The sequence below is a fragment of the Dasypus novemcinctus genome, chromosome X (assembly GCF_030445035.2).
Source record: "Dasypus novemcinctus isolate mDasNov1 chromosome X, mDasNov1.1.hap2, whole genome shotgun sequence".
In the NCBI taxonomy this organism is placed as follows: Eukaryota; Metazoa; Chordata; class Mammalia; order Cingulata; family Dasypodidae; genus Dasypus; species Dasypus novemcinctus.
In genome coordinates this window covers 157,510,189-157,537,134 of record NC_080704.1, presented here as the reverse complement: position 1 = coordinate 157,537,134, position 26,946 = coordinate 157,510,189, and the positions used below count along the sequence as shown (strand labels likewise).

Here is a 26,946-nt window from a genome sequence, read left to right as displayed (position 1 = left end):
CTTCTCCTAAATTGATAGTGCAAATTTTATTGTGTCACACTCTGCTTTAAAAAAAAAAAATCCTTCACTGGATAACGAAATGCAGTATAGGATCGTGAATTGGATCCTGAAACAGAAAAAGGGACATTTGAGGAAAAAGTGGTGAAAGCTAAATGAAGTCTATAGTTAGTTCATAGTATTGTATCCAATGTTCATTTCTTAGTTGTTTTTTTTTTGTTTTTTAAGATTTATTTTTGTATTTATTTCTCTCCCCTTCCCACCCCCACCTCGTTGTCTGCTCTCTTGTGTCCATTCAACTGTATTCTGTGTCCGCTTACATTCTCACGAGGCAGCATCGGAATCTGTGTCTCTTTGTTGGGTCATCTTGCTGTGTCAGCCCTCTGTGTGTGTGGCGCCACTCCTGGGTGGGCTGTGCTTTTCGTGTGGGGCAGCTCTCCTTGCGGGGTGCACTCCTTGCATGTGGGGTTCCCTTACATGGGGGACACCCTGCATCGCATGGCACTCCTTTCATGCAGCAGCACTGCATGTGGACCAGCTCACTGCACGGGCCAGCAGCAGGCCCTGGGTTTGAACCCTGGACCTCCTATATGGTAGGCAGATGCTCCATCATTTGAGCCACATTCACTTCCCGGTTTCTTAGTTTTGACATTGTACCAGGACCAGGTAAATGGTTCACGTTAGGGGAAGCTGGGTAATGGGTATATGCGACCCCTCTGTACTATTTCTGTATGAGACTCCCACCCCCAGCACATACATACATACCTCCAGCATCAACTTCTGCCAGAGCCTCCACTTTGATACTCTGCTCTGTTCTAGGTCCAGGGAACTTCTTTTAGTTACACTGAGAGGCCTCTGTCCTCTGAACAAGGAAAGCGCTTCAGGTTATCTTGGCCTAGTATGCTCTGCCAATCCTGCCACCATCTCTTCTTCATTTTACTTGGCTAAAATCTTGCTCAGATATACCAGTTCTTAATTTAGAAATGACTTTTCCCAGCAAGTCTCCCCTGACAGCTTCCCCCATGCATGTGGATGTGCACACACATACACTACTGGATTAAGTGCCCTGCAGATATGCTCCCACTGTACCGTATGTGTACCTCTGATTGATCACTTATCACACTGTAATACAGTTCTGTCTGCCACCCCTATCCCAATTGTCAGTTAGGGATCCTCCCCTTATATTCACAACTGTCACTTTCATATAGCAAGGCAGTCATTGAAATAGCTTGATTTTGCAGGTATAACACTTTCAGAGTTAAGTTTTCCATTTGTGCAATTGTTCTTGTAATTTATATACTCTGTGATATATGAGAGGGGAGAGTTTTAGTTTTTCTCTTGATCCTGTGGCATCTCAGACTAAGAATCAGATTTTGGGGAGCAGATGTAGCTCAAGTGGTTGATAACCTGCTTCCCATATACGAGGTCCTACATTCAATCTCCAGTTATGTCATAAAAGAAATCAGATTTCTGCACAGTATCAACTTTTTTATCAAAAAGGGATATCTATTTACAGTATTATAAATAGCACAACTTTAGCAAGAATATTCATTTAAACTGTTAACAAAATATGAAGTCCTAATTATGTGCAGCAATCTTTTTCTAAGTAACTTCAACAGTCCTTTGTCCTTTCTTGCCCTTTAAACCTGACTTTAAGAGTAAGAATTTCTCTTCTCTTAAACCTACCTACGTTTACCTCAATGTCTAAATCTTTAGCTGTGCCATTTTATTTCATTTTTTGGCTTCCTGCCGTCCTGTCCTTGCCACTTTTAAAAGATAGTTTCCAAAAGATAGTTTCCGAGCTGACACAGACAGAGGCACAGGGGTTACTGATCTGACCCACAAGTTCTATATATATATTTTTCCAGTATGGCTGCCCCTGCAGCCATATTAAAAATTTAAAAAAAAAGATAGTTTCCAAAAAATGGTAAAATCATGACTGTCATACAAATATAAAAATGAACACATGTTAAAGATTTTGTTTAATTCTTGAGGGAACCAGACAGGTGTTATAACTGGTTCATGAGAGAATCCAGAAACCCATTTACGGATAAGGAATATTAAAATGAATATGCAAAAGACCACAAAAGTAGCTTTTCAGCAAGGGAAAGGAGAAGTCCATTGAACCTTGACCAGACAGGACAGAATCTGCAGGTCTATTAACAAGAACTATTTTACATTGCTACCTGTCTTCATTTCTGGTTGCTGTGACAAATACCACACAGCAGGTTTGCTTCAACAACAGGAATTTATGGACTCTTGGTTTCAGAAACTAGAGGGCATGCTTCCTCCCAGGCTTGATAGCATTCAGGCTGGCTGGCAATTCTTTATTTCCTTGGCTTTCCCATCATATAGCTGTGTCCTTTCTTTTTTCTTTCTGTTCCCCCTGATTTCTGGTTTCTGATACCTCCCTGTTGCTTTCTTTTTATAAGGCCTCCACTAACAGGATTAAGACCCATCCTGATTCAGTTGACCAGGTCTGATCTAAAAATAGCATCTTCAAAGAGCCCTATTTACAATGGTTTCACGCCCACAGGAATGGGATAAAGATTAAGAACATATTTTCTTCTGGGGGTACATAACTCAATCTAACATACTATCTGTTATCTACAATTTACAGCATTGTAGAATAGCACCACAGATCAGAATGTGCTTACTGAGAGAATGCCTCTAGAATCAGATGTGTAGTTTTCCATTGGAGCACATTTTCCCCTACACCAGAAGTCATCTCTCCTTGATTATCTCCTCCCCTACTGGATGGTAAGCTCCTTAAGGGCAGAGACAGTGTTTAATTGATAAATATAAAACTTTATTTTATTAAGAAATGCTGAATTATAATAATAATTGCCTTTCATTTGTACCTGAGTTCTACTAAGTTGGAGTCATATTGCCAGATCTGCCACTTAAGAGCTGTGTGATCTTGAACAAGTCCCTTCAAACTTGTGTGCCTCAGTTTTCTCATCTGTAAATGGGAATAATAATGGTTGCACCTACCTCATAAGACCATTGGGAGTATAAAACCAGAGAATTTATCTAACGTGCCAACACCCATTTATGATTTTTAAAACCCTCAAAGGGCTAGGATTAGAAGGGAACTTCTTTTTTTTTTTTTAGATTGATTGATTTCTCTCCCCTCTCTCCCTTGTCTGCTCTCTCTGTCCATTTGCTGTGTGCGGGAAGCAACCCTCCATGTGGACCAGCACTCTGTGTGGGCCAACTCGCCACACAGGCCAGCTTACCTTCACCAGGAGGCCCTGGGCATCGAACTCTGGACCGCCTATATGGTAGATGGGAACCCAATTGCTTGAGCCACATCCGCTTCCCAGAAGGGAAATTCTTTAACCTGATAAAGGGCATCTACAGAAACCTATGGCAAACATCATACCAAAGGGTAAAAGACTGTGTTTTCCCTCTAAGATAGGGAGCAGGTATGATGTCTTCTCTTGCCTCTTCTATTTAACACATCACTGGAGGTTCTAGCTGTGCAGTAATAAAAAGAAATAAAGGCATCCAGAGTGGAAGGTTAGAAGTAAAACACTTTATTTGCAGATGGCATGATCCTGTAGCTAGAATATCCTAAAGAATTCACCAATTATATAGGGCTGGGGAAGACAGAGGGATCGAGATGTGACTGCTAAGGGGTATGGAGTCTTTCTTTTTGGAGTAATGAAATTGTTATATATATATATATATATATATATATATATATATATATATATATATGGTGATGAGTAAACTACATTGTGATTACACTAAAAGGCACTGATTGTACACTTCAGATAGATTGTATGGTATGTGACTATATCTCAATAAAACTGCTTTTTAAAAAAGAATTCAGGGAAGTAGATTTGGCTTAACGGATAGAGCATCCGCCTACCACGTTGGAGGTCCAGGGTTCAAAACCAGGGGCTCCTGACCCATGTAATGAGCTGGCTCATAGCAGTGCTGATGCACACAAGGGATGTCATGCCAAGCAGTGGTGTCCCCCACATAGGGGAGCCCCACATGTAAGGAGAGGCGCTCAGCACAAAAAAAGTGCAGCCTGCCCAGGGTGGCGCCACACACATGGAGAGCTGACGCAGCAAGATGATGCAACAAAAAGAGACACAGATTCCTGGTGCCACTGACAAGAATAAAGCAGACACAGAAGAACATACAGCAAATGGACACAGAACGCGGACAATTGGGGGGGGTGGGCAGGGAAGGGGAGAGAAATAAATAAAAAATAAATCTTAAAAAAAAAAATTCACCAAAACCTACTAGAATTAGTGATTTCAGCAAGCTTGTAGGCTATAAGATCAATACACAAAAGTCAATTGTATGTCTATATACAAGCAATGCGTAACCTGAAAATGAAATAAAAAATACAACTCTATTAACAATATCATAAAAAATATATAATATTTTAAATGTATAAGAGTTGTACTCTAAAAATTACAATACTTTGCTGAGAAAAATTTGTTTAAAGATCTAAATAAATGGAGAGAAGACAATTCATGTCCATGGATGAGAAGACTCAATATTGTTAAGAAGCAGTTCTCTCCAAATTGATCTATAGATTCAATGCAGGCACTACCAAAAATAATTTTTTTGCAAGTATAAGTAAGCAGATCCTATTAATAAAATTTAAATAGAAGTACAAAATATCTAGACAAGCCAAAACAATTTTGAAGAACAAAGGTGTAGGACTTTCAGTTCCCAATTTCAAAACTTACTATAAAGCTACAGTTATCAAGACAATGTGGTACAAGGAAGTGGATGTGGCTCAAGCAATTGAGCTCCTGCCTACCACATGGGAGGTCCCAGATTTGGTTCCAGGTGCCCCCTGGAGAAGACAGCAAGCTGGAGCAATGGGCTGGCACAACAAGATGACACAATAAGGGGACACAAAGAGGAAACACAATGAGAGAGACAACAAAGCAGGGAGCTGACGTGGCTCAAGTGATTGAGTGCCTCTCTCCCAAATGAGAGGTCCCAGGTTCCATTCCCAGTGCTTCCTACAGAGAAGACGAGCGGACACAGAGAGCACACAGTGAATGGACACAGAGAACAGACAGCAAGCACAAACAATGAGGGTGGTGAAGGTAATAAATAAAATATATCTAAAAAAAAAGACAATGTGGTACAGGCAAGGACAGATGTATAGAGCAGGAACAGAGTTAATCGTCCAGAAATACCCTTATATTTATAGTCAATTGATTTTTGACAGAGTGCCAAGGCAATAGTTTGGGAAAAGGATAGTCTGTTCAACAAATGGTTCTGGAATGATTGAATATCCACATGAAGAAAGACGAGTATGGTCCTCAACTAACACCACATACAAAAATTAACTCAAAATGCATCATAAAGTTAAATTTTAGAGTTAAAAAAATGAAATTCTTAGAGGAAAACCTAGGAGAAAATTGTTGAGACTTGGTGTCTTAGTTTGCAAAGGGGTGCCAATGCAAAGTAGCAGAAAATATGCTGGCTTTTATAAAGAGGATTAATTTGGGGTAAAAACTTACAGTTCCAAGGCCATGAAAAGTCCAACTCAAAGCACCATAAGAAGTGCTTTCTCACCAAAGTCAGCTGCCATGTGTTGAAGCAAGATGACAGGTCTCTGCCTGGTCTCTGCCTTCCCCTCTGAGCTTCCTCTCAGGCTCAGCTGCTCCACTTCCGGATTTCAGCTGCAAGCTGGCATAGGGTTGTCTCTTTCTGGGCCTCCTCTATCAGTCAGCTGTTCCACTCTCTTCCCAAGTTCAGCTAGTATCAGTATCAGTATCAGTAAGGTATCAAGCAAAAGGCTCAATTGTTTGAGCCTTTCCTTTGTCACTCGGCAGGATCAAAAATGGCAGCACTCTCTCTCTCTTCTTCTTTCTGTCTGAGTGAATGTCCATTTATATCAAACTCAGCAAGGGGCTGGGGACTCAGCCTGAGTCACACCTCACTGACAAAGTCCGATAAAAAGCCCTACAGCAATCTTAACAGGTAATCTAATCAAAGGCCCCTCAGCTGAACTTAATACAATTAAAAGGTATCATACCCAGAGAAAAGATTTGTTTACAAACATAATCTTTTTTGCGGGGGGATTCATAGAATAATCTCAAAGTGCCACACTTGGGTAATGCAAAGATTTCTTAGATACAACACCAAAATTATAGTCAAAAAACAAATGGATAAATTGGACTTAGCATCAAATTCATCAAAATTCAAAAAATATTTGCATTTCAAAAGATATTATTAAGAAAGTGAAAGAAACAATCCCAACACATTAGGAAGAAAAACTTGCAAAACACATATCTGATAAAGGACTAGTATTCAGAATTTGCAAAGAACTCAAAACTCAATTAAACCACCCAATCAAAAAATGGGCAAATATATATATATATATTCAGACATTTCATCAAAGAAGATTAACAAAAGAAAAGCACTGAAAAGGTGCTTAACATCATTAGTTAAGAGGGAAATGCAAATTAAAGAGAGACAATAACAAATGTTGGCAAGGGTATAGAAAAATTGGAACACTCGTACATTTCTGGTAGGCATGTAAAATTGTGCAGCCACTCTGGAAAACATTTTGGTGATTCCTTTAAAAGTCAAACATAAAACTCCCATTCAACCCAGCAATTCCTTCCTAAGTATATACAGAAGAGAAATGAAAACATATGTCCTCAAAAAGATTTTCATGCCAATATTTATAGCAGCATTATTCATAGCCCCAAAGTGGAAATAATTTAAATATCCATCAACTAGTGAAAGGATAGGCAATATATGGTGTATATATATATCCATAAAATGGAACATTATTCAGCAATAAAAAAGAATGAACTACTGACATAAAACCTGTTAAGTGAAAGAAACTAGACACCCAAGAGACCACACATTGTTATGATTCCATTTATATGAAATGTTCAGAAAATGCAAATTTATAGAGACAGAAGGTAAATTAGAGGTTGTCTTGGGCTGGAGGTGGGCATGGGGATTAACTATAAATGGGCACGTGGGTTCTCATTGAGGGGTCAAAATGTTCTTATTTGGGGGGAGGGAGGTTTCTTGCTTTTTATCCTTGATGACTCAACTACCATGTCATCTCGGAGAAATCTTCTCTGATTATTCAAGTTGGTTCCCTCTCCTTACGAACACATATTCTCTATTATTGCACTTTGTTGTTGTTGTTTTCATAGCATTTTTCACCATTTGTGTCTCTCTTTCTTTTTCTTACTTATTTTCTCACACAACTTTCACTAGACTGCAAGCTTCATGAGGGCAAGGACCAAGTACAATAGTTATTTACCACTGTGTACCAGTTCCTACCATAGTGACAAATATGTGTAGACAATAAATATTTATCAAGGCAATGAGTTAAGGAATTTGAGGCAGCCAAGTGATAATGTCAAACCAGAAATTGTAGGTGCAAATTGGGGAGCTCAAGGGAGAGTGTGGCATGGAAATATAAATCTAGGAGACATCAGGATAGTCTTTTATTTATTTGTTTATTTATTTATTTATTTATTTATTTGTGAGGTCCCGAGATGAGGGATTGAACCCTGGACCTCATATATGGGAAGCCAGCACTCAACCAAACCACTGAGCCACCTCAGCTCCCCTGGCTTGGTTATTTCATTAGTTTTTTTTGCTGTTTGTTTTTTTGTTATTAGGAGGCACAGGGAACCAAACCCAGGACCTCCCATATGGGAAGCAGGTACTCAATCGCTTGAGCCACATCTGCTCCCTGGGATCTTTATTACAGTGGACACCCTAAGAAGGGGTGACATTGCCTAAGGAGTGAGGAGAGAATGAAAAGACAGGAGAGTCTAGGAACAAGACTGGAGAAACTCTAACAGCTAAAGATCCACAAGAAAAAGAATGAGCCGTCAGAGAAGTTTGAGAATGAATGAATGCCTTTACAGTCAATGAATCAGTCTTTTTTTTCGTGCCATCTGGGTTTTGTGTGAGGAAATCCTTTTGGCTCTACCTTCAAAATGTATCAGAATCGAACAACTTCTCGCCACCTCCACTGCTATGGCCTTGATCCAAGGCCCTATTATTAAATACAATAATCTCCTAACTGGCCTCCCTGCTCTCACCTTTGCTCCCTGAGTTGTTTTCTCAACACAGCAGCCAATGTGATCTTCTTAAAACTTAAGTCAGATTTCTGAAAAAGATTCTCACGGTAAAAGCCAGAGACTTTACCCTGGCCTAAAAGCCTCTACCTGATTCGGCCTCTCAGTTATCAGCCTCATGGCCTGCTGCTGTCATATTCTCTCACTCTATTTCAGTCATACTGGCTTCCTCGCTGTTCCTAGCACATGCCAGGTATGCTTCAGGTTTCCTGGATGCTCTTCCTCCAGTTGCCCATATGGCTGACTCCCTCCTTTATCTTTGCTGAAATATCACCTTTTCAAGTGTTGGCCAACCCTGACCTACACTTTTAATTTTGCAGCCTTCTACCTCCACATTCCTGACGTTCCCTCCTGTAGCTCTTTGATATAATTGATGAATTCCAAAAAGAATTACTGGATTATACTTGCAATCTGATCTGTACCTGGGCATGATTAAATTATGATTAGGGTGTTGAGGGTAGGTGGGGACTCACGAATTAAAGGCATGGTGAAGAACAGAGCTGAGGGCTTTTAGTGTTGGAGTTTTGACTTTGGAGTTTGATGCTGAAGACTTAAACTGGAGCCCTGGGAAGTCAGCACACAGAGGAAAGAGAAGCCAGCCCCAGGAAGGAAGGAAACTTGAAGCCAGAGTAAAGCAAGCCCCAGGAACTTAGGAACCCAGGAAGCCTGAACTCTTGCAGACACCTGCAGACATCTTGCTCCAACACGTGAAAATAGACTCTGGTGAGGGAAGTAACTTATGCTTTATGGTCTGGTATCTATAAGCTCCTACCCCAAATAAATACCCTTTATAAAAACCAACTAATTTCTGGTATTTTGCATCAGCACCCCTTTGGCTGACTAATACACCTCCATACCATGCTTTATTTCTTTCATATTGTTTTTCACCTTCAAGTATACTTTATTATTTATTTATCTCCCTCCCTAAAATGTTAGCTCTGGGCAGGCATGGAATTTTGTGTATTTGTTCACTGGTGTATTCTTGGCTTCTAAAACAGGGCTGGCACATAGTAGGCAATGAACGGACATTTGCAAAATGAATGAATGAATGAATGAATGGTATTCTCCATGATAAGATCATAAAAGCATCTACCCATTTTTCTTCAAGTATTTCAATGGTTTTACTTTTTATATTTAAATCTCTGAGCTGGAAATTATTTTGGAGTTTTAAAAAGTATGTATAAAAAATGCATAATGGATCCAGACCTTTTTTACTTTCAAATGACTCTCTGATTTTCTCAGCACAATTTATTGGGAAAAAAAAATCCATTGCCACCTATTTGAAATCTTAATCAGGAAAGTGGATGTAGCTCAAGTGGTTGACTGCCTGCATCCCATGTACGAGGTCCCCGGTTCAATCCCCAGCACCTCCTAAAAAAAAAATCTTAATCATACCTCAGTTTCTTTTTTTTTTAATTTAATGTTTTTCTTATTTTTAAAGAAGCTTTAGATTACATAAATGTTATATAAAAAATATAGGGGATTTCCATATACCCCACTCCCTCCCTGTCCCATGCCTTCCCACATTAACAACATCCTTCATTAGCATGGTATGTTACAATGGGAACACATATTGAAGCATCACTGCTAATTGTGGGCTATAGTTTACATTATAGTTCACACTTTGTCTTGCACAATTTTGTAGGTTATGATAAAACATATAATGGCCTGTATCTGTAACTGCAATGTCATGCAAGACAATTCCAATGTCCTGAAAATGGCCCCATATTACGCCTATTCTTCCCTCTCTCATCCCTCAGAAGCTCTGGTTGGCCACTGCCTTTATATCAATGATACAAGTTTTTCCATTGCTAGAATACTAGTAAGTCTATAGTAAAAAAATTTAAAAAATCTACGTTAGTCCATTGTTCATTCTCCAATCTTGAGGATTTGAGGATGGTGATACCCACTCTGCTTCTGAGGGGAGGCTTAGCTCCCATGGGGCAGATGGATGGAACTATCTTGTACAGCTCGCAGTTGCAGATACTCTCTGTTCCTTGGGATGGGCCTTGTCCATCACTGTCTTCTTGTTAGTTGTTCTGGGTGAGTCCAATGAACTGGAGAGTAGGTGCTGCAACTCTGCTGAGATTCAGAGCTCAACCGGCACATGGACGGACCAAAGATTTGAGTTTTTGGCACATACATTTATCATGTTTCTTTTTAATCATATATTAAGTTGAAACTGACCATCTCCTTCAAAAGTCATTGTGGAGAAAAATACAGTAGAATTGTATCTTCCTTCAGTCAGCCAGTCCCCATATTGATAACAGATTAGCACATTGGTTAAAAAGTTTTTATTCATTGTTTGTTGTAGCTAAGTAAGCTATCTTCCAAACTGTGACTACTTAAAGTGGTTTGGAAAGTCTCCCAATCTTTAATCACATAAAATTCTTCCCTCCCAACCTCCTCGCTTCATCCCAGATAACAGACTTTTCCGGTAGAACACGTGGCAGATATCATTGGAGAACAGGCATAACTGGATTAGGGTGACCTTACATGTGCCTTTCCTGTAAAAACGTCAAAAGTGAAAAAGTAGGGAGTGGTTATAGCTAAAGAGGTTAAGTGTCCTGCTTCTTATATATGAGGTCTTGGGTTCAATCCCCCTGTACCTCCTAAAGAAAAAAAAAAGTGAAAAAGCCTGGAAGCCTGACAGGAGTGTTTCCATTTTTTCAGAGTGATCCCTAGTTTAATGACCAAGGGTTATTTCTTAATCATATTATTGGTTGAAGCTTTTAAAACTATGTGTGGTAGTGGTGTTAAATAAAGTTGGTGAGTCCTTTGCAGGTTAAGTTGGGATTTAAGACAAGGCCACCAATATACATTAAATGTTCACTATGTGCCCAGCTCATACTGCACCATGGAGGATAAGAAGAGCTTATAAGTCAGATCAGCCAACATGTATTTAGCACTGAATATATTCCAGACACCACCATGTTAGGTACTGTGGGGGGGAGGGGTAAAGATGAATAAGACCAAGTCTCTGCCCCAAGGAGCTCCCTGTTCCATGCAAACAAATGGGATGATAACATGCGATAAGTGTGGCAATAGGGGTGTGTATAAAGGACACCAGAGGGACAAAGCATCTGATTCTGAAGTGGGGCAGGACAATGGCCTTTTTTTTAAAAAAAAAAAGATTTATTTATTTATTTAGCCCCCCCCGCCGCCCCCCCCCCCCCCCCCCCGTTATCGGTTCTCTGTGTCTATTTGCTGCGTTGTCTTCTTTGTCCACTTCTATTGTTGTCAGCAGCTGGAGAATCTGTGTTTCTTTTGGTTGTGTCATCTTGTTGTGTCAGCTCTCCGTGTGTGCAGCACCATTCCTGGGCAGGCTGCACTTCCTTTCATGCTGGGCGGCTCTCCTTACGGGGCGCACTCCTTGCGCGTGGGGCTCCCCTACGCGGGGGACACCCCTGTGTGGCACGGCACTCCTTGCGCGCATCAGCACTGCGCATGGGCCAGCTCTACACGGGTCAAGGAGGCTCGGGGTTTGAACTGCAGACCTCCCATGTGGTGGACGGATGCCCTAACCACTGGGCTGCCTTTTGAGCTGAGCTTTAAATGAGTAGCTTGACAAAAGGAGGAAAAAGGGCTTTTTGAGCAGAAGAAAGAGCCTGTGCAAAAGTACTGAGGGAATGAATGTGGCTCAGTGTTTGAGCACCCGCTTCCCACATATGAGGTCCTGGGTTCAATCCCTGACCTCCGTACATAGGAAAAAAAAAAAAGTAGGCCTGAGACAGGAAAGGGTGCATTGTATGTTTAAAAAAAAACAAAACAAACAAAACTGGGCAAGCCATAAGGGGATTAGCATATTTGGGAGACCTGTGTTTTATGTTCTTGCTGTGGTGACCATTTCAGCAAAGGATTGGCACACATCTGTCTATGTTTTAGAAAGATAACTGACAGTTATAGGAAAGAAAGCTTACATCTTGGCTCTGAGGCCCTCTGTCTCAGGGTAAAATATATATTTTTTTACAAGTACATGACTATTTATTTAAATGGCAGTGGGATCAAGAGTGAATCTAGGGAAGTGGATTTGGCTGAACAGATAGAGCGTCCGCCTACCACATGGGAGGTCCGGGGTTCAAACCTAGGGCTGCCTGACGCATGTGATGAGCTGGCCCACACGCAGTGCTGATGCGCACAAGGAGTGCTGTGCCATGAAGGGGTGTCCCCCACATAGGGGAGTCCCATGCACAAGGAGTGTGTCCCGTAAGGAGAGCCATCCTGTGCGAAAAAAGTGCAGCCTGCCCAGGAGTGGCTCCGCAGACACAAAGAGCTGACGCAGCAAGAGGACGCAACAAAAATAGACACAGATTCCCAGTACTGCTGACAATACAAGCAGACACAGAAGAACACACAGCGAATGGACACAGAGAGCAGACAACGGGGGAGGGGGGGAAGGGGAGGGGAGAGAAAAATAAATCCTAAAAAAAAAGAGTGAATCTAAGGGGAACAGATGTAGCTCAGTGGTTGAGCACCTGCTTCCCATGTATGAGGTCTTTGGTCCGATTCCCAGTACCTCAAAAAAAAGAAAGAGTGCATCTAAGATTCAAGAATTTGGTCTGAGATTCAGCTGGATAGGATCAGCTGCATGATAATGTAGGCAGGTACTTTAATAGTTAAATCCATTGTGGAAACTCATTGAATTTTGACTGTCCTTTCCCATAGTCAGCGCTTTTACTTTAGCTGTTTATTTGATAATAGTTTTTCTTTTTAAGATTTATTTCCCCCCTTCCCTCCCCCCTGCTGTTTTTGCTGTCTGTTGTCTTCTCTTCTCATTTTCTCTCCTCTAGGTTTCACCGGGATATGATCCTGGAGACCTCTGATGGGGAGAGAGGTTCCCTGTCAATTGCACCACCTCAGTTCCTCGAAAACAGTTTTTTACTCAGGGTTACTTTGAGGATTAAATGAATGGATTTTGACCCATAACTCTCTCCCATGCACTACAGTCAAACACACTGGCATTTAAAAAATTTCTCTGGAATGCTCCAGACTTCCTCTTAGCTTAAGGCCATTTCCCAAGGTGTTCCTACACAACTTCCTTAAATCCTCAAACATCCTTTAGGTATGAGTTTAAATGTTACTTTGGGCCTCCAGGAATTCTTCCCTGACTACCTCCCTGGACTACACATAAATTGCTCTTTTTAAATCTCCTGGAGCACTTCTACATGTGAGCTTCAACCTATTTGTAAATTACTTCTTCAAGGTCCCCTTCCAAGCTTTCACAACCATGAAGGAAGAATCCGTCTATGCTGCTCACCTAGATATAAACTCAGTGCCAAGGACACCTAGCTGCAAAGTCATCTTGCTTGACTCCGTCTAGCATCCAATCAGCAAGATGGAATCTGGAGAGAGATGATGGGGAAAATTATATTAAGGATAAAATACAGTTACATATAATGATCATCCCAAAGGACTACACAGAAAGGAAGGAGGCAAAAGATCTGTGACTTCAAGGATACCTCCAGAAAACTTTGGCCAGGGTGAGACCTGCTCATCCAAAGTGCCTACTAGCCAGAGGCCCTCAAATCCTGGGCACCCAGGAACCCACTCTCGGTTTACTTCAGCAATAACCTCCTATTTTGTCTTCCTGCTTCCTGTCCGCACCAGTCCTTCCCTTCCCCAATCCAATATCCCTACCGCAGCTGGAGTCTTAAGAGGCAAATCTGATTACTTTGCTCCGCCACTTAAAAAAAGCCTCCCCTCCCCGCTTTGCCCTCAGGATCTATCCATTAGCCTTCTGCCTCCCCCCCTCCAGTCTCTTCCTCTCTTTCCATTGTCATTCTCTGTCTGCTCTACCCAGTGCTGTGGGCAAACTGTTTCTCTCACACACTGCCCTCCAATAGCCCCGCGCCCCTCCCTCATCTTCGTGTCCTTGGGAAAGCGGCCTCCCTAAAACCGACTCTCCTCTTTCCCGACAGTCCTAGGAACTAACCGCCAAGGACGGAGCGATCCGGTCCTTAAGGATGCACATTTCCTTCTTGGGACCCGGGCGGGGGGAGGGCAGGGACATCTACTGTGGGGCCTCCCTTGTTCAGCCCAGGACGGGGGAAGGGCCTGGCTTAGACTGACTTGAAACTGAGGAGAGTGCCGGTCTCCCCAGGTGAGGGATGTCTCTGGGTTCCCCGTGAGGGTTCCGGCCCTGCTTGCCGAGACTCGCGTTTAAGACATTTTACCTATTTGGCTTACTCCAGACTATGGCCAGATCTAATCCATTCACTTTACTCGATCTGAAGACTGGCGGTCATGACTTTTGCCCTATTCCTTATTTGGCTGGGGGAAAACAAACAAACAACAAAAACCCAAGGATGAGAATTCCTGCACTGCTGGCCTTTGCCTTATTTCTCTTTAGTGTTAGGAGCTTTAACCCATGACTTAAGGATTCTTTACTACTACTAGCCTGGCATATAATCATAACTCATCATGGTCAGGAGATTGTTAACTCTAAGAAAGAACAGTAACAAAAGTTCATCAATTCTACTTGCCCCTCTTAGATAACTGTTAACGTTGATACCGAGCAAAAGCAGAGCGTCATTTTAGCATATCTCCTTCCAGTTATTTTCTCTCTCTCTCTCTTTTTTAGTTCATATTGTATGACCTTGGGCCTCTTTCCTAGAGTGGTCTCATCCATTCTGATGGCTCTTATTACCATCTCTAAGGTAATAATTCAGCCTATATCCTAGCCCTGAGCACCAGATTTCTCCACCCCTTTCCTTGGCCATCTTTCCTCTTTTGGTAAATGTCATCGCCATCTGTGCTACTAACACCAGATATTTGGGAGTCCATCCATGAGTGTTCCCATTTACATCCCAGTCCTTTCCCCCTTCTGATTCATTAGCAAATTCGTCCACTCTGCCTGCCTTATAAATCTAGCAGTTGTTCCCTCCTCCCAATGGCAGCTGCCCCCACCCCAATTCAAACCTGTCCTCTCCTGGTCTGCTCCCACAGCTGTCTTACTGGTATCCTTGCTTCCATACTTAGCCCCTTAAAAATCTCCCAGTGAGCTTCCAAGATACTGCCTGCCTACCTCGACTCCCTCATTTTATGCCACTAAATTCGTGTTATCCTGGGCTCTTTCCCTCCAGTTTATGCTTTCTGTTCTTTCGCTGTAAAGCTTTCCCCCCAGCTCCTCCTCATAGCTGGTTCCTTCTCCCATTAAGTGTGATCTCAAAGACACCTCTTCAGAGCAACCATCCCTGACCACGTAATCAAATTTGATCTCTCTAGGATTGTCCCATCACAGCACATAACTTCCTCCCTGGCACTAAACACAACATATAATTATTTTGTTTATTATTTTTTAATTGTAATTTCTTCCCCACAAGTAGGACTGGCAGATAAAATACAGGATGCCCGGTTAAATCTGAATTTCAGAGCAACAACGAATGCGCATCCTGTATTTCTATTTGGTAGATCTGGCAACCTTACCCACGAGACTCCTTGTCCTTGTCAGGCTTGTTTCGGTTGCAACCTCACGGCCTAGCCCAGAGCCTGCCATTTAGTGGGCGTTCAGTACATACGAACGAGCTGTATGCCGCTTTGTATGTTTGTTTTTTTTTCCCCCTCAACTGTCATTTACCTGCCAAAATTTACCCCACATCAAAAATTCTTGTGAAAGCTGACTTTGGAAAATATCATTTATTACCTAACTTCTTTGTTTTCCACTTCGGTAAAATTGGGATAGTGGGAGAATCTACAGTCAACACGTCGTTGTGAGAATTAACCGAATTAGTGGGTGAAAAGTGTTTATCACCGTGCCCGGACCTCTAGAACGTTCAGTAAATTTCAGCCTTTTATTCAAGGAAGCCTGTGCACCATTTTAGCAGAAAGCAAAAACGCCGCCTGGCGCCTGGCGAGTGGGGGTAGGGAAAACGGTTAGAAACAGGCGCCGGCCGGAACAGGGCGGGCCCGCGGAAAGGGGCGGGCTGAAGAGTGAGCGACACAGGCAGCAGCCAATGGAGACACTGGGAACAGCTCCCCCTCCTCCCTTTGCGTTTCAAATTCTAAACTTCGTTTCCATCCGGGTCCTTCAGCCTCGTTCCCGGGCAGTATAAAGTTTGCTGTCTCCTTTGTTCGCCCTCGTTGCGCAGTAGTGCTAGCGACTTTCTCGTCGTACCCTCTCCCCCTACCCGGCAGCCCGCAAGCCTCCTGAGCAGCTAGGAAGCGCCTGTTGGCGAGTTCCTGGAAGCTTGAAACCGTTCTAGATTCTCCGGTACGTACCTCCTTTGAAACGTTGCTATGTGCTTCCCACGTTGGAACGTGGGACTATTTCCCTAGAGACGGGGGCGGCGGGCGCCATTTTAAGAAGGCAAAGGCGCCAACCTATTCAGTGAAATCGAGGAGCGAAGGAAAATAAAATTCGGGGTGTTCCTTCCCGTCCTAGGTTTCTGGAGAAATTCGAGCGGGTTGCCTGCGGGAATGGGGGCGGAGGTTGGGGCTTGTGGGCTGGAGCGGGGCGAGGGGAGACCGCACCGCCGCTCTGGACCTGCATTGGGCTCGCGCTAAGGATGGGCATGTGGACTTGATGTGGGGGTCCTAGTGTTTTGGCGGCGGTTGGGGAGACGCCCCTTTGGATTTTCCCAGCCACTATCAATGGTTAAAAGTCCGCCCGATAGATGCCGATTGTTCTGGGCTGACGCCAAGTGTCGCCATTTTGTCTTTGCTCCACGCGGTTATTAATGACCGCTTTTCTTGGTTCTGCCGCAGTCTTAAGCAGACTTAAGCGTGGCTACAGCGTGCGCGATAGGAAACAACGTTGAGATCTCGTTTCTTTTTAAGCGAGATAGTAACGTTTTCGGCGAGGGCGTTTGAAAAGGCTGCGGTACAACTTGGTTTAAACTTAAGATTGCTGCTTATCACGTTTACTTAGGGAGTCCCAATAAGGAATAGGAGTCCTTGAAAGAAGTCCTTCGTCTACCCTGTGACCTTGAATGAGGTGCCTGTCTTTAAGAAATCTTTAGGGTGTTTAGGATATGAATTTTTTAAAAGTCGATTCTTTAGAACGGGAAAAAATCTAGGATTAAAAGTAAAACGCGCTTTTTCAAATTCAGAGTACCTGTTGGTTGATTTAAAACACCCGAGGAGGTTTAAGGGTAATGGCAAACTTAGGTTGGCACCTTTAACCAGGTTAAGGTAAATTTGTTAGTAACAAATGTCTTAAATTGATTTCCGTTACTTTCTTTAGGAATAATGGTTTTAGTTAGACATGAAAAATGCTCCACAAGGCACGTGCTTAAACCTGAGGGACGTTTTTTTAGATTTAAAATTTTTTTAAATTTATTTCTCTCCCCTTCCCCGCGAACCCCGCCAACCAAGTTGTCTTCAGGGACTTTCTGTAGAGAGGAATACTTTTTTTTTTTTCCCCCAATAGACTCCGGGAAAAAAAATGGTTGAAGCAGACCGTCCGGGAAAGCTCTTCATTGGAGGGCTCAATACAGAAACAAATGAGAAAGCCCTTGAAGCAGTGTTTGGCAAATATGGACGAATAGTGGAAGGTGAGTTATCTGAAAGTATACACTGGTTTACTATAATTTAAAAGGTGAGCTGTGATGAGTTTGATTGCATTGATCATCGGAGATGATTTTTGTCCTCTAAGAAGTCCTGAGCTTTTTCTTAAGGATTCGCGTTTGTGGTTTCATAGGAAGTAGGTAGCGTTAACGTTCCTTTTCCCCCTCCCCCACACTCCTTTTTAGTACTCTTGATGAAAGACCGTGAAACCAACAAGTCGAGAGGTTTTGCTTTTGTCACCTTTGAAAGCCCGGCAGATGCCAAGGATGCAGCCAGAGACATGAATGGAAAGGTAAGACAGTCTGTACAATTAAAGCCATGTTTCTTAGTCTGTAAAAAAACAGCACAGTGTGCTCGGAATTATCTCAAGTCTTGTGAAGAGCAGCTCGAATTTTTTATTTTTTGAATGTTTATTTCTAGGATCCTTTGACCATAGTCCTTTGTAGTGGTATTCTAAACTGTATTGTAGTTTAGGAACCAAATTTTGTAGCCCAACTGTGGATTATTCTCTTCAAGAGTCTGGTTTCGGAATATCACTTGGCAATATTTTCTCGGGATCCACAAACTGTGATTTGATAGCCTGCCTTTTCCTCTAGTATTTGTTTTTATAACAAGTTGATACCCATCTGACCTGGTTTTAAATTTTACTTACCAGCAGTGTAAATGGATCTTACCACCTTTGTTTCTGCTCAAATAATCAGTATTTTTAAAAACCGAGTAAGCATTAAGTAAATGGAAAAGTCCCACTTTACCTAATACTGATTATATTTGTAGCATTTTATCTAAGACTGGTGAGTGAAATTTACCTGTTGGTAAAATGTTTTAACTAAATTTTGAAGGAAAATTTGGCAGCTCGGTGCAAGTTTTTAAAATCTTGATATAACGGTTTTGGTGAATTAGTAAATAAATTTAAAACATTTTTTAGTCCTTAGATGGAAAAGCCATCAAGGTAGAACAAGCCACTAAACCATCATTTGAAAGTGGTAGACGTGGACCACCTCCACCTCCAAGAAGCAGGGGCCCTCCTAGAGGTCTTAGAGGCGGAAGAGGAGGAAGCGGAGGAACCAGAGGACCTCCCTCACGTGGAGGGCACATGGGTAATGACTTGCATAGACTTGTAGGCTTAACCCCTATAGGTTAGGGGGACTGTAAACTCACCCTGGTATGTTCATTTACTAACGGGACTGTCTTACAAGAAAAACAGAAGGCACCTAAAGTTAAACTTTAGTGTTTAAAAATGGTGGGCAATCTATTCCTTACCAAGTTTATAATTTTGTAGGAGAAACTCAACGAAATTTGCCTTTTTAAAGGTAGACAATAATAAGCGTTGGGCATATTGAAAAAAAACGAGACCATATGTAATTTTTTGAAGTAAGCTTTTAGCACTAAACTTCAGTTTTAATTTTCCCAGTCTATATGACTTCTTCTACAAGTGTTCATTTTACACAAGTGAAAACTAAAACCTAGACTCCACCTTAAACAAATGGTTATATTCTAGATAATCATTGAAAACTTCTGGGTTTTTGTGGGTTCTTGCGAGTGTTCCTAACATTTGTTTCTTTTATTCTAATGTAGATGATGGTGGCTATTCCATGGATTTTAACATGACCTCTTCTAGGGGACCACTTCCAGTGAAAAGAGGACCACCACCACGAAGTGGGGGACCTCCTCCTAAAAGATCTGCTCCCTCAGGACCAGTTCGCAGCAGCAGTGGAATGGGAGGGAGAGGTAAATGTTCAATTTATAACAATCTATCCTACCACCATACCAAGGAGTTGAGGGGAATTTTAAAATATTAAGGCTGACTCATGGACTTCAGGCCATCTAGGTACATGTAATAAACACTGAAAAGAGTAGGAAATGCAAGATCTTGCTCCCTATCATATTTGGTTGAATCGCTAGTGAATTTACAATCACATTTTAACTTTTATCTTTGGGTATATTTAAAAATGATTTTTCCCTTCAAGCTCCTGTTTCACGTGGAAGAGATAGTTATGGAGGCCCGCCACGAAGGGAACCCTTGCCCTCTCGTAGAGATGTTTATTTGTCCCCAAGAGATGATGGATATTCTACTAAAGACAGGTAAAAGTATAGCTTCTTTATTTGTATTTAAGGTTGAAAACATACTGAAAGCATGATCTAAATTACTTTTGTTTCTGTAGCTATTCAAGCAGAGATTACCCAAGTTCTCGTGATACGAGAGATTATGCACCACCACCAAGAGATTATACATACCGTGATTATGGTCATTCCAGTTCACGTGATGACTACCCTTCAAGAGGCTATAGGTAGGTGACTTTTTGCTTCATGGCTTGATTGCAGAAATTTAACAACTAATCTCTGGGCCTTTAATAGTTTCTCTCTTTATAATTTAGTGATAGAGATGGCTATGGTCGTGATCGAGATTATTCAGATCATCCGAGTGGAGGGTCCTACAGAGATTCATATGAGAGTTATGGTAAGATACTGGTTGAGGGTCTTGATTGTCACAAGCTTGAGTATTTAGGTTCGTGAGCCAGTTTAATTAGGCTGTGTGGTGCTTGCTTTAAAAGGGACGTTTGCTTGCTTTTGAGAGGGGGTAACTATCAGCTGGGCTTTTCCTAGTTTTGTAAGGGGCTTTTGTTTCCAAAGTTTTTCTTTGTTTTTTCTTTATTTTTGTTTTTGTTTTGAGGCTGTTTGCTTGCTTTGGAGGGAATTTTGCTTGCTTAAATTGGCAGCCTTATGTGTTTTCCCCCAACAGTGAAAATACAATTTAAAAATTTTATTAACAAGATCAAATGTTTACCATTGCAATATGAAGGAAAGTCTACAGTTCAAAATTGCAACTTATCACTGGAAAGTGGCTGAGTTTCTACTATAAAATAACAAGCTGTCTGGAATATCCTCTTGAAATACACACCGTCTTCAGTCTTTTTTCAAACAAACCTTAAAATCAATCCATTTCCGTATCTCAGCAGATGAGCAAATCCCTGTTATGGCCAGCAATGGCAGAGTTTAAAGCCTCCCAGTTAAGAAAGTAAACGGTTAATACAGGAATTCTGTAAATTCAGATTTAAATGTTGTATATATACAATTTATAGTGTTGCCATATTACCTGACCATTGACCCTGCAGGTAACTCACGTAGTGCTCCACCTACACGAGGGCCCCCGCCATCTTATGGTGGAAGCAGTCGCTATGATGATTACAGCAGCTCACGGGACGGATATGGTGGAAGTCGAGACAGTTACTCAAGCAGCCGAAGTGATCTCTACTCAAGTGGCCGTGATCGGGTTGGCAGACAAGAAAGAGGGCTTCCCCCTTCTATGGAAAGGGGGTACCCTCCTCCACGTGATTCCTACAGCAGTTCAAGCCGCGGAGCACCAAGAGGTGGTGGCCGTGGAGGAAGCCGATCTGATAGAGGGGGAGGCAGAAGCAGATACTAAAAACAAACAAAACTATGGACCAAAACCCCTGTTCAAAGAAAACAAACAAAAAGTGGAAACTGTTGTCATAAATACCCAAGGACTACTAAGAGGAAAAATTGTGTTAACTTTTTTAAATTACCTGTTAAGTTTCCCCTCCATAATTTTTATGTTCTTGTGAGGAAAAGTAAAACATGTTTAATTTTATTTGATTTATGACATTGCTTTCAACAAGCAAATGTTAAATGTGTAAGACTTGACTTGTGTACTAGTGTTGTAATTTTCCAAGTAAGAATGTCCCTAAAGGCCACTTCCTATCTGATTTTCCCCAGTAAATGCAGCAAGCACTCCAGAGAGCTTCCACAAACATCTAGCCATCTAAAATGGAGAGATGAATCTTTCTGCCTATACAAGCTAGATATTTTAGCGGGTGGTGGGGGTAATGCTACAATTAGGATTTCAGGATGTCTTCAAACTGAAATCTCTGTTCTCAGTATGGAAAACTGAGATCAGATGCTTATGTAAGGAAAGTGCTATTCACCCAGTAAAGCCCCCCCCCCCCAAAAAAAAACATGGATATAATGCTGGCCATATTTTGCCTTTCTGACATTTCTTTAGGAATCTGCAAGAACCTCCCCTTTCTCCCCTCCCCCAGTAAGACCATTTAAGTGTGTGTTAAACAACTACAGAATACTAAATAAAAAAGTTTGGCCAAAACCAACCATGAAGCTGCAAACGATGCTTGCTCTTACTGTTTCAAATTTTTGCAACTCTGTAGTGTCTCACTTTTAAAGGAACAGCTTGATTGCAAAGGAGAAAATAGATAAGCAATGAAGTTATCTCCAACTTCTCAAAGGCTTATGACTTCTAAAAAGTGAATCTATCAGCATTCCACATCAGATTTAAAGCATCAAATGCCTGTGAAACAGCAAAGATGGTAAGCAAAGCAAACTAGTTTTTCCGTCTAAGTCGAAATTGAACAGTTACCTTCCTCATAGTACAGTGAAACATACTGTACATCATGGCAATGGAAATGCTTTCTAGATTTTAAAACTTTTTGGAAAAGCAATATTCAATAGCGTATTAGAAGTCCTCCAAATTCAGCACTTGGATTTTTTTTTTTTTAAAAGCATGTCTGACACTTAAAGGCCTTAATACAGCTGTTTACCAATAGTGATCTGGGGTTTGGGAGGGGGTATCTTTTTTTTAAGGCTATTTTTGATGAAGACCTTTAAACATGCTTCATATATTTTAACATTTTTTTTTCAAATTAGTCTTTAATCAAATATAGGAGATGGCTTGAGTTTGGGGGCCCCCTCTTTAGCCCTGTAAGCCATTGCAAACTTGACATTTAGTTGGATGCCTGACATGTTTTTAGTTCTATGAAACTACACTGTATGGAGAAAATCTATTCCAAGTGGTCTTTATAAAGCAAAACCTGAGGCAACATGACCCAGGTCCAGCCATGAAGTTGAAAAAGATGCTCTTGAATGTAGTAAACTTGAAGACCTCCAACTAAAAATCCTTTTACTGCACTTAATCCTTCAAATAAGTTTTGTCCGTTCAACTTATGGATTTAACATGGCAGTGCACCATTGGAACAGAATGAGAATCCATAAGCCATGCAACCTAACCATTTAAGCCATTCCAGTCCATCCCAAGCCAGTGAATCTTCCACCACTTAAGAGAAGTAGTAGAACTTGAATACATTAATGAATACATTAAACTGCAAGTCTGAACTTGCCTTTTCTTTCTGGAAAAGAGGGCAGTTATAGGCACGTTCTAAAGAATATCCATAAAGCTAACTAGTCATCTTTAATTTTTACAGGTTGAGGATTTTGGTCACTGTGGTCATGGAGTGCTGATTTATTCATACTAGATAAGGCTGGCAGCAAGAGAAATCAAATGCCAAGGTAAGTTTTGAAAGCAATTGTCTTAAAGATTTAGGCGGGGGAGTGGGTAGTATATATAGGTCAGTGGTCGAGCACCTGCTTGCTTCCCATGTATGAGGGTCTCTGGTTCAAACCCCAGTACCTCCTGGAAAAAAGTTTAGGCAACTTTGTATTGCTATGACCATAGCAAGTTAGTTGATCCTCACAAAAGGGATAATGAGAGCAAGTGCTGCAGTGTGGAACAGTTGACAACGTTCACCATTAATGAAGTTCAATTAAATGTGTGGGGTTATCTTTAACATAGGTACCATTCTGTTTCTGGCTTAGTCCCTAAAGCCTTTTGGTATACAATTGTTCTTTTGACACAGGAGCCAGGTAGGCGCTTAGTGTTTGGTATGTGAGCAAACTTCACTTGCACAGGTATCGTAATTGGTGTAATGATGTATGCAACATTTTCACAACTTGTTGCTCAGCCATTTTAAAGGGTCTTTACGGCTGTGTTTTAGAGCTTGTACTTAAAAAGCATTTTTTTACTGTTAGTTAAAGCAACTATTTAAAAATTAGGTAATAGTGGGAGATAATTTCCGATAAGGACATAATACATCTTCTGATCTCCATGTATTTTCATTTTACAGAGTTGTCGAAACAGGAAGAATGCTGATTCTCAATGGCACAACATGCATTAGCGGTACTCATCAGAGTTGGTTTGGTGCAGGCAGGAGATTTTGCCTTCAAAGGTTCCTGTGGACCTGAGGGAAGGCATCAGTATTGAGTAGCACTCTTAACTAGGGGTGGTAGTTTACTTGAAAGCAAGTAATTAATTAACCAAATGGAGAAAGGAGACAAGGAAATTGGTAAGTGGGAGGTAGACAGGAAGTCAGGAGATTTTACAGCTTTGGCTTTCATTTTGTTTAAAGTCATAGGGGTAAATGCCATTTATACCTTATTAATTAGTGCCGAGAATATCAGAAAGTTGAGTTAGAAAAATGAAAGGCATAAATGGTGGTAAGTCTTAAAGTGATTTTCAGTGAGTGAAACATTTTGGTGTTGGTATATCCAAAGAGGGCAATTTAGTTGTAAAACAAAGGGAATAGTAAAGGTTGAAGTCTTAACTGGAGACAATTATCAAGCACGCTTTTAAAACTGGTAACAGTACTCAAGCCACTCGTTTTTTAAAGCCTATTTCACACACCCTCTCCTAAAGTCAAGGTGCAAACTATTGCTTTTGAGACAGCCAGTAATATGAAAATGAATTGTTTTAAAAGGAAATAGATTGAGTTGAGTTAGAAGAATTTCAGTTTCTAAAATTTACAGTGATTATAGTACTATCATGTTTAAATATAATATGGGAGAATGTTTAACCTTTGGCAAATTTTTCTAATCAGACAGGATAAATTGAAATAGCTTTTGCACTTCAGTTAGCACACTCTTTCTATAATCTATTTGGGTAAATGCTTCTGAGGACTTAGCTCTAGATTTTATTTAAATATTGGCAATAGTGTAGAATGTAGAGATAAGTAAATATCAGGAATTCTGAACTCAAAGCAAAGCAAATGGAGTTTGCTTAAATGAGCAGAAGCCTATATATGTCAAATAGTTTACTGACAGACTAAATTCTTTTCCTGTTCAGGAAAGAATTGGTCTTCATTCATGCTGATTGTAAAAGAAATAGTGATTCAGAAAATGCTTTCCTTTACCTTGTCAATCAAAAGAACTTAGGTATTATAAATTCCCTTTACAGGAGTGCTTTGTATTTGAAACTTAATAAAACTTAAAATGGCATCTTTTTTGTGGAAATAAGTTGTTTGTTTTAAAATATTTAATAGGATTTAAGTATGTCCTCATTCTCTATCCCCCAGCCCAGTTGTTTTTTTTTTTTACTTTTTTTAGCTTTAACAAATACACTTTTATTAAGTTAATATTATCACAAAGAACCTTACATTAAAAAAAAAATGTAGAAGGTTCCCATATAACCTACCCCGCCCAGTTTTGATGCACTGCAGTTGCAAGGGAATGTCAATATGACTAGACCTTTATTAATGGGGCTTCAGCTATACATCAAGGCAATTCATTTAGTCTTCACCCTAAAAACTTAATGGATCGAGTCTTGAAAGAACTTGAAGGTTAAAATATATAGTAGTTCCTTTACCCCCATTTCCTGCTTAACTCTTTGGAATAATTATGGCAATGAGCCACACTTTGGACAAAACAAGGAGCACAAATGATGTGCTGCTGCATGTGCATGTTTCAGTTTCTTGACCATTTAACCTCTATGCACTTGTTCACACCCAGAATGGCATTGCATTGTTATATAACCAGTTAAACAACTCGTCACATGAGAAAGGAATGTAGCTGACCTGTTAGGGATAGCAGATAAATTCGGAAGTATTTTCATTCTGTAAATCTCAGCTCTACGCCAGTTAAGAAAAACATCAGTTCATCGGTTCTCACACTCAAGGCTCAGATCAATACACTTCTGAAAAACAAATGGTATCAACGGGTTCAGTATGGGCTCTTAAAAATTGGAGATCTGAAATGTATGAATATTGTGAGGTAACAATTATGGGAGGTTTTGAAACTTGTGACCAAGGAGACATTGTTGCTAAGCCATAAAAAGTTACTTTGTGTTAATTCCTGCCCTCATCCCCCAGGGACAACCACTGTTTTTCTGTAAATTCATAGATGAATGTTCTTATAGAAGTTGATAGAAATGGAAATACCTGGTTGTAGAATTCGTGGGTTATAGAATACTTAGTGCCATATTGCGTTTTTGTTTACCTTGCAAGAGTATATGAAGAATTCTGGTTAAGTTTTTAATATTTTTGTATTTAGCCATCCTGGGAGGTTTGCTGTATTCTAATTTGTTTCCTTTCTGAGTAATGAGCACTCTACACATTGTAGAGTTTGATCAGTTGAAAAGTGCTTATACTAATGCACAATCCCATGAAGACAACTTAAAATGCACTGCAGAAAGTTGCCTTGTTCCTTTCTATTTAACAGCCTATTTCCCATCCCCAGAGAAGCAACTCCAACCTAGTTTATATCACTAGGATATTGGATATTTTACTATTTCATATAAATTGAAAGCCTACATTGTACTTTGTGTCTGGTTTCTTTTTAGCATATTTTTTTTTGAGATTTAACCCATGGAGTTGCATGTATCAACGTGTACATTTCCTTTAACAGCAGAGTAGAATTCAAATCTATGAATATACCATTCAGTTAATGAGCACCTGGGCTAGTACCAGTTTTGGCTAATAGGAATAATGCTATAAAATTGTTGTACAAGTCTTTTTGATGGAAATAACTTCATTTGTATTGGGTAAAGATCTTCAAGTGGACTGGATGGGTGGTAATGTAGATAGGTTTAGTGTGTTTTCCTTTTTACCTTTTTATATTCAGGTTTCACACATTTTCCTCTAATGTCCTGGATCCAGTGCAGTATCTCACATAGCTTTTTTTGAGTGGTTTTTCATGTCTGTATTAGCCACTTGTTTATCTTATTGCCTCAAGTGTCAAAAGTCTTGTCCATTTAAAAAATTGAATTACTTTGGTATCTTCGTAAGAACCATATTATACCTGGGTCCATTTCTGAATACTTTTAAAAAATTGTTCAATGTGTCTATTTATACCTTGATTACTGTAGCTGTACATAAGCTCCCAAAGAAATTTTTTTTTGTGTATTTTTCCCTGCTGTGTTTTTCGCACGAAGTTACTGATGCTGTTTTTTTCTACTTCATACTCAGTCTTCTATGTTAGAGGTGCTCCTCAAATGATTGGGAATTCTTGGCCCTGTGTCGGTGATTAAGAGTAGGGTCTTGTTGACTTTGAGCCATATTTTTGCCTTGGAGTGATAGGTTGTATTACCAGTTCAAGGTGTAGGGGTGGGGTTTTAGTGTGCGCGTGCGCAGTGAAGGGCTCTGCCTCCACATGTTATACTATGCTTCGCCCTCCCTTGGAGCTCTAGTGATGCCTTGACGGAGGCTCCGCCTCCAGCTGGCTTAATTAGCACTGCTGTTTTTCCTGCCTTGCTGCAGTGAAGAGATGG

General features: G+C 40.8%; 1 protein-coding gene and 1 non-coding gene across 2 annotated transcripts; both read left to right on the top strand.

Annotated features, from left to right (window-relative positions):
* The first annotated feature begins 16,118 nt into the window (after positions 1-16,118).
* On the top strand, positions 16,119-24,680 carry RBMX (RNA binding motif protein X-linked). Its single transcript, XM_058291858.2, has 11 exons — positions 16,119-16,308; positions 17,467-17,590; positions 17,789-17,895; positions 18,529-18,700; positions 19,179-19,331; positions 19,571-19,685; positions 19,766-19,891; positions 19,979-20,061; positions 20,717-21,943; positions 22,835-22,919; positions 23,534-24,680. Exons 2-9 carry the CDS (start codon positions 17,482-17,484, stop codon positions 21,025-21,027), a joined length of 1,176 nt encoding a protein of 391 aa, XP_058147841.1. The 5' UTR covers positions 16,119-16,308; positions 17,467-17,481; the 3' UTR covers positions 21,028-21,943; positions 22,835-22,919; positions 23,534-24,680.
* LOC111763903 (small nucleolar RNA SNORD61) lies at positions 17,639-17,704 on the top strand. Its single transcript, XR_002796638.1, has one exon. It is a non-coding gene; the product is annotated as a small nucleolar RNA SNORD61 (small nucleolar RNA).
* Positions 24,681-26,946: the final 2,266 nt, after the last annotated feature.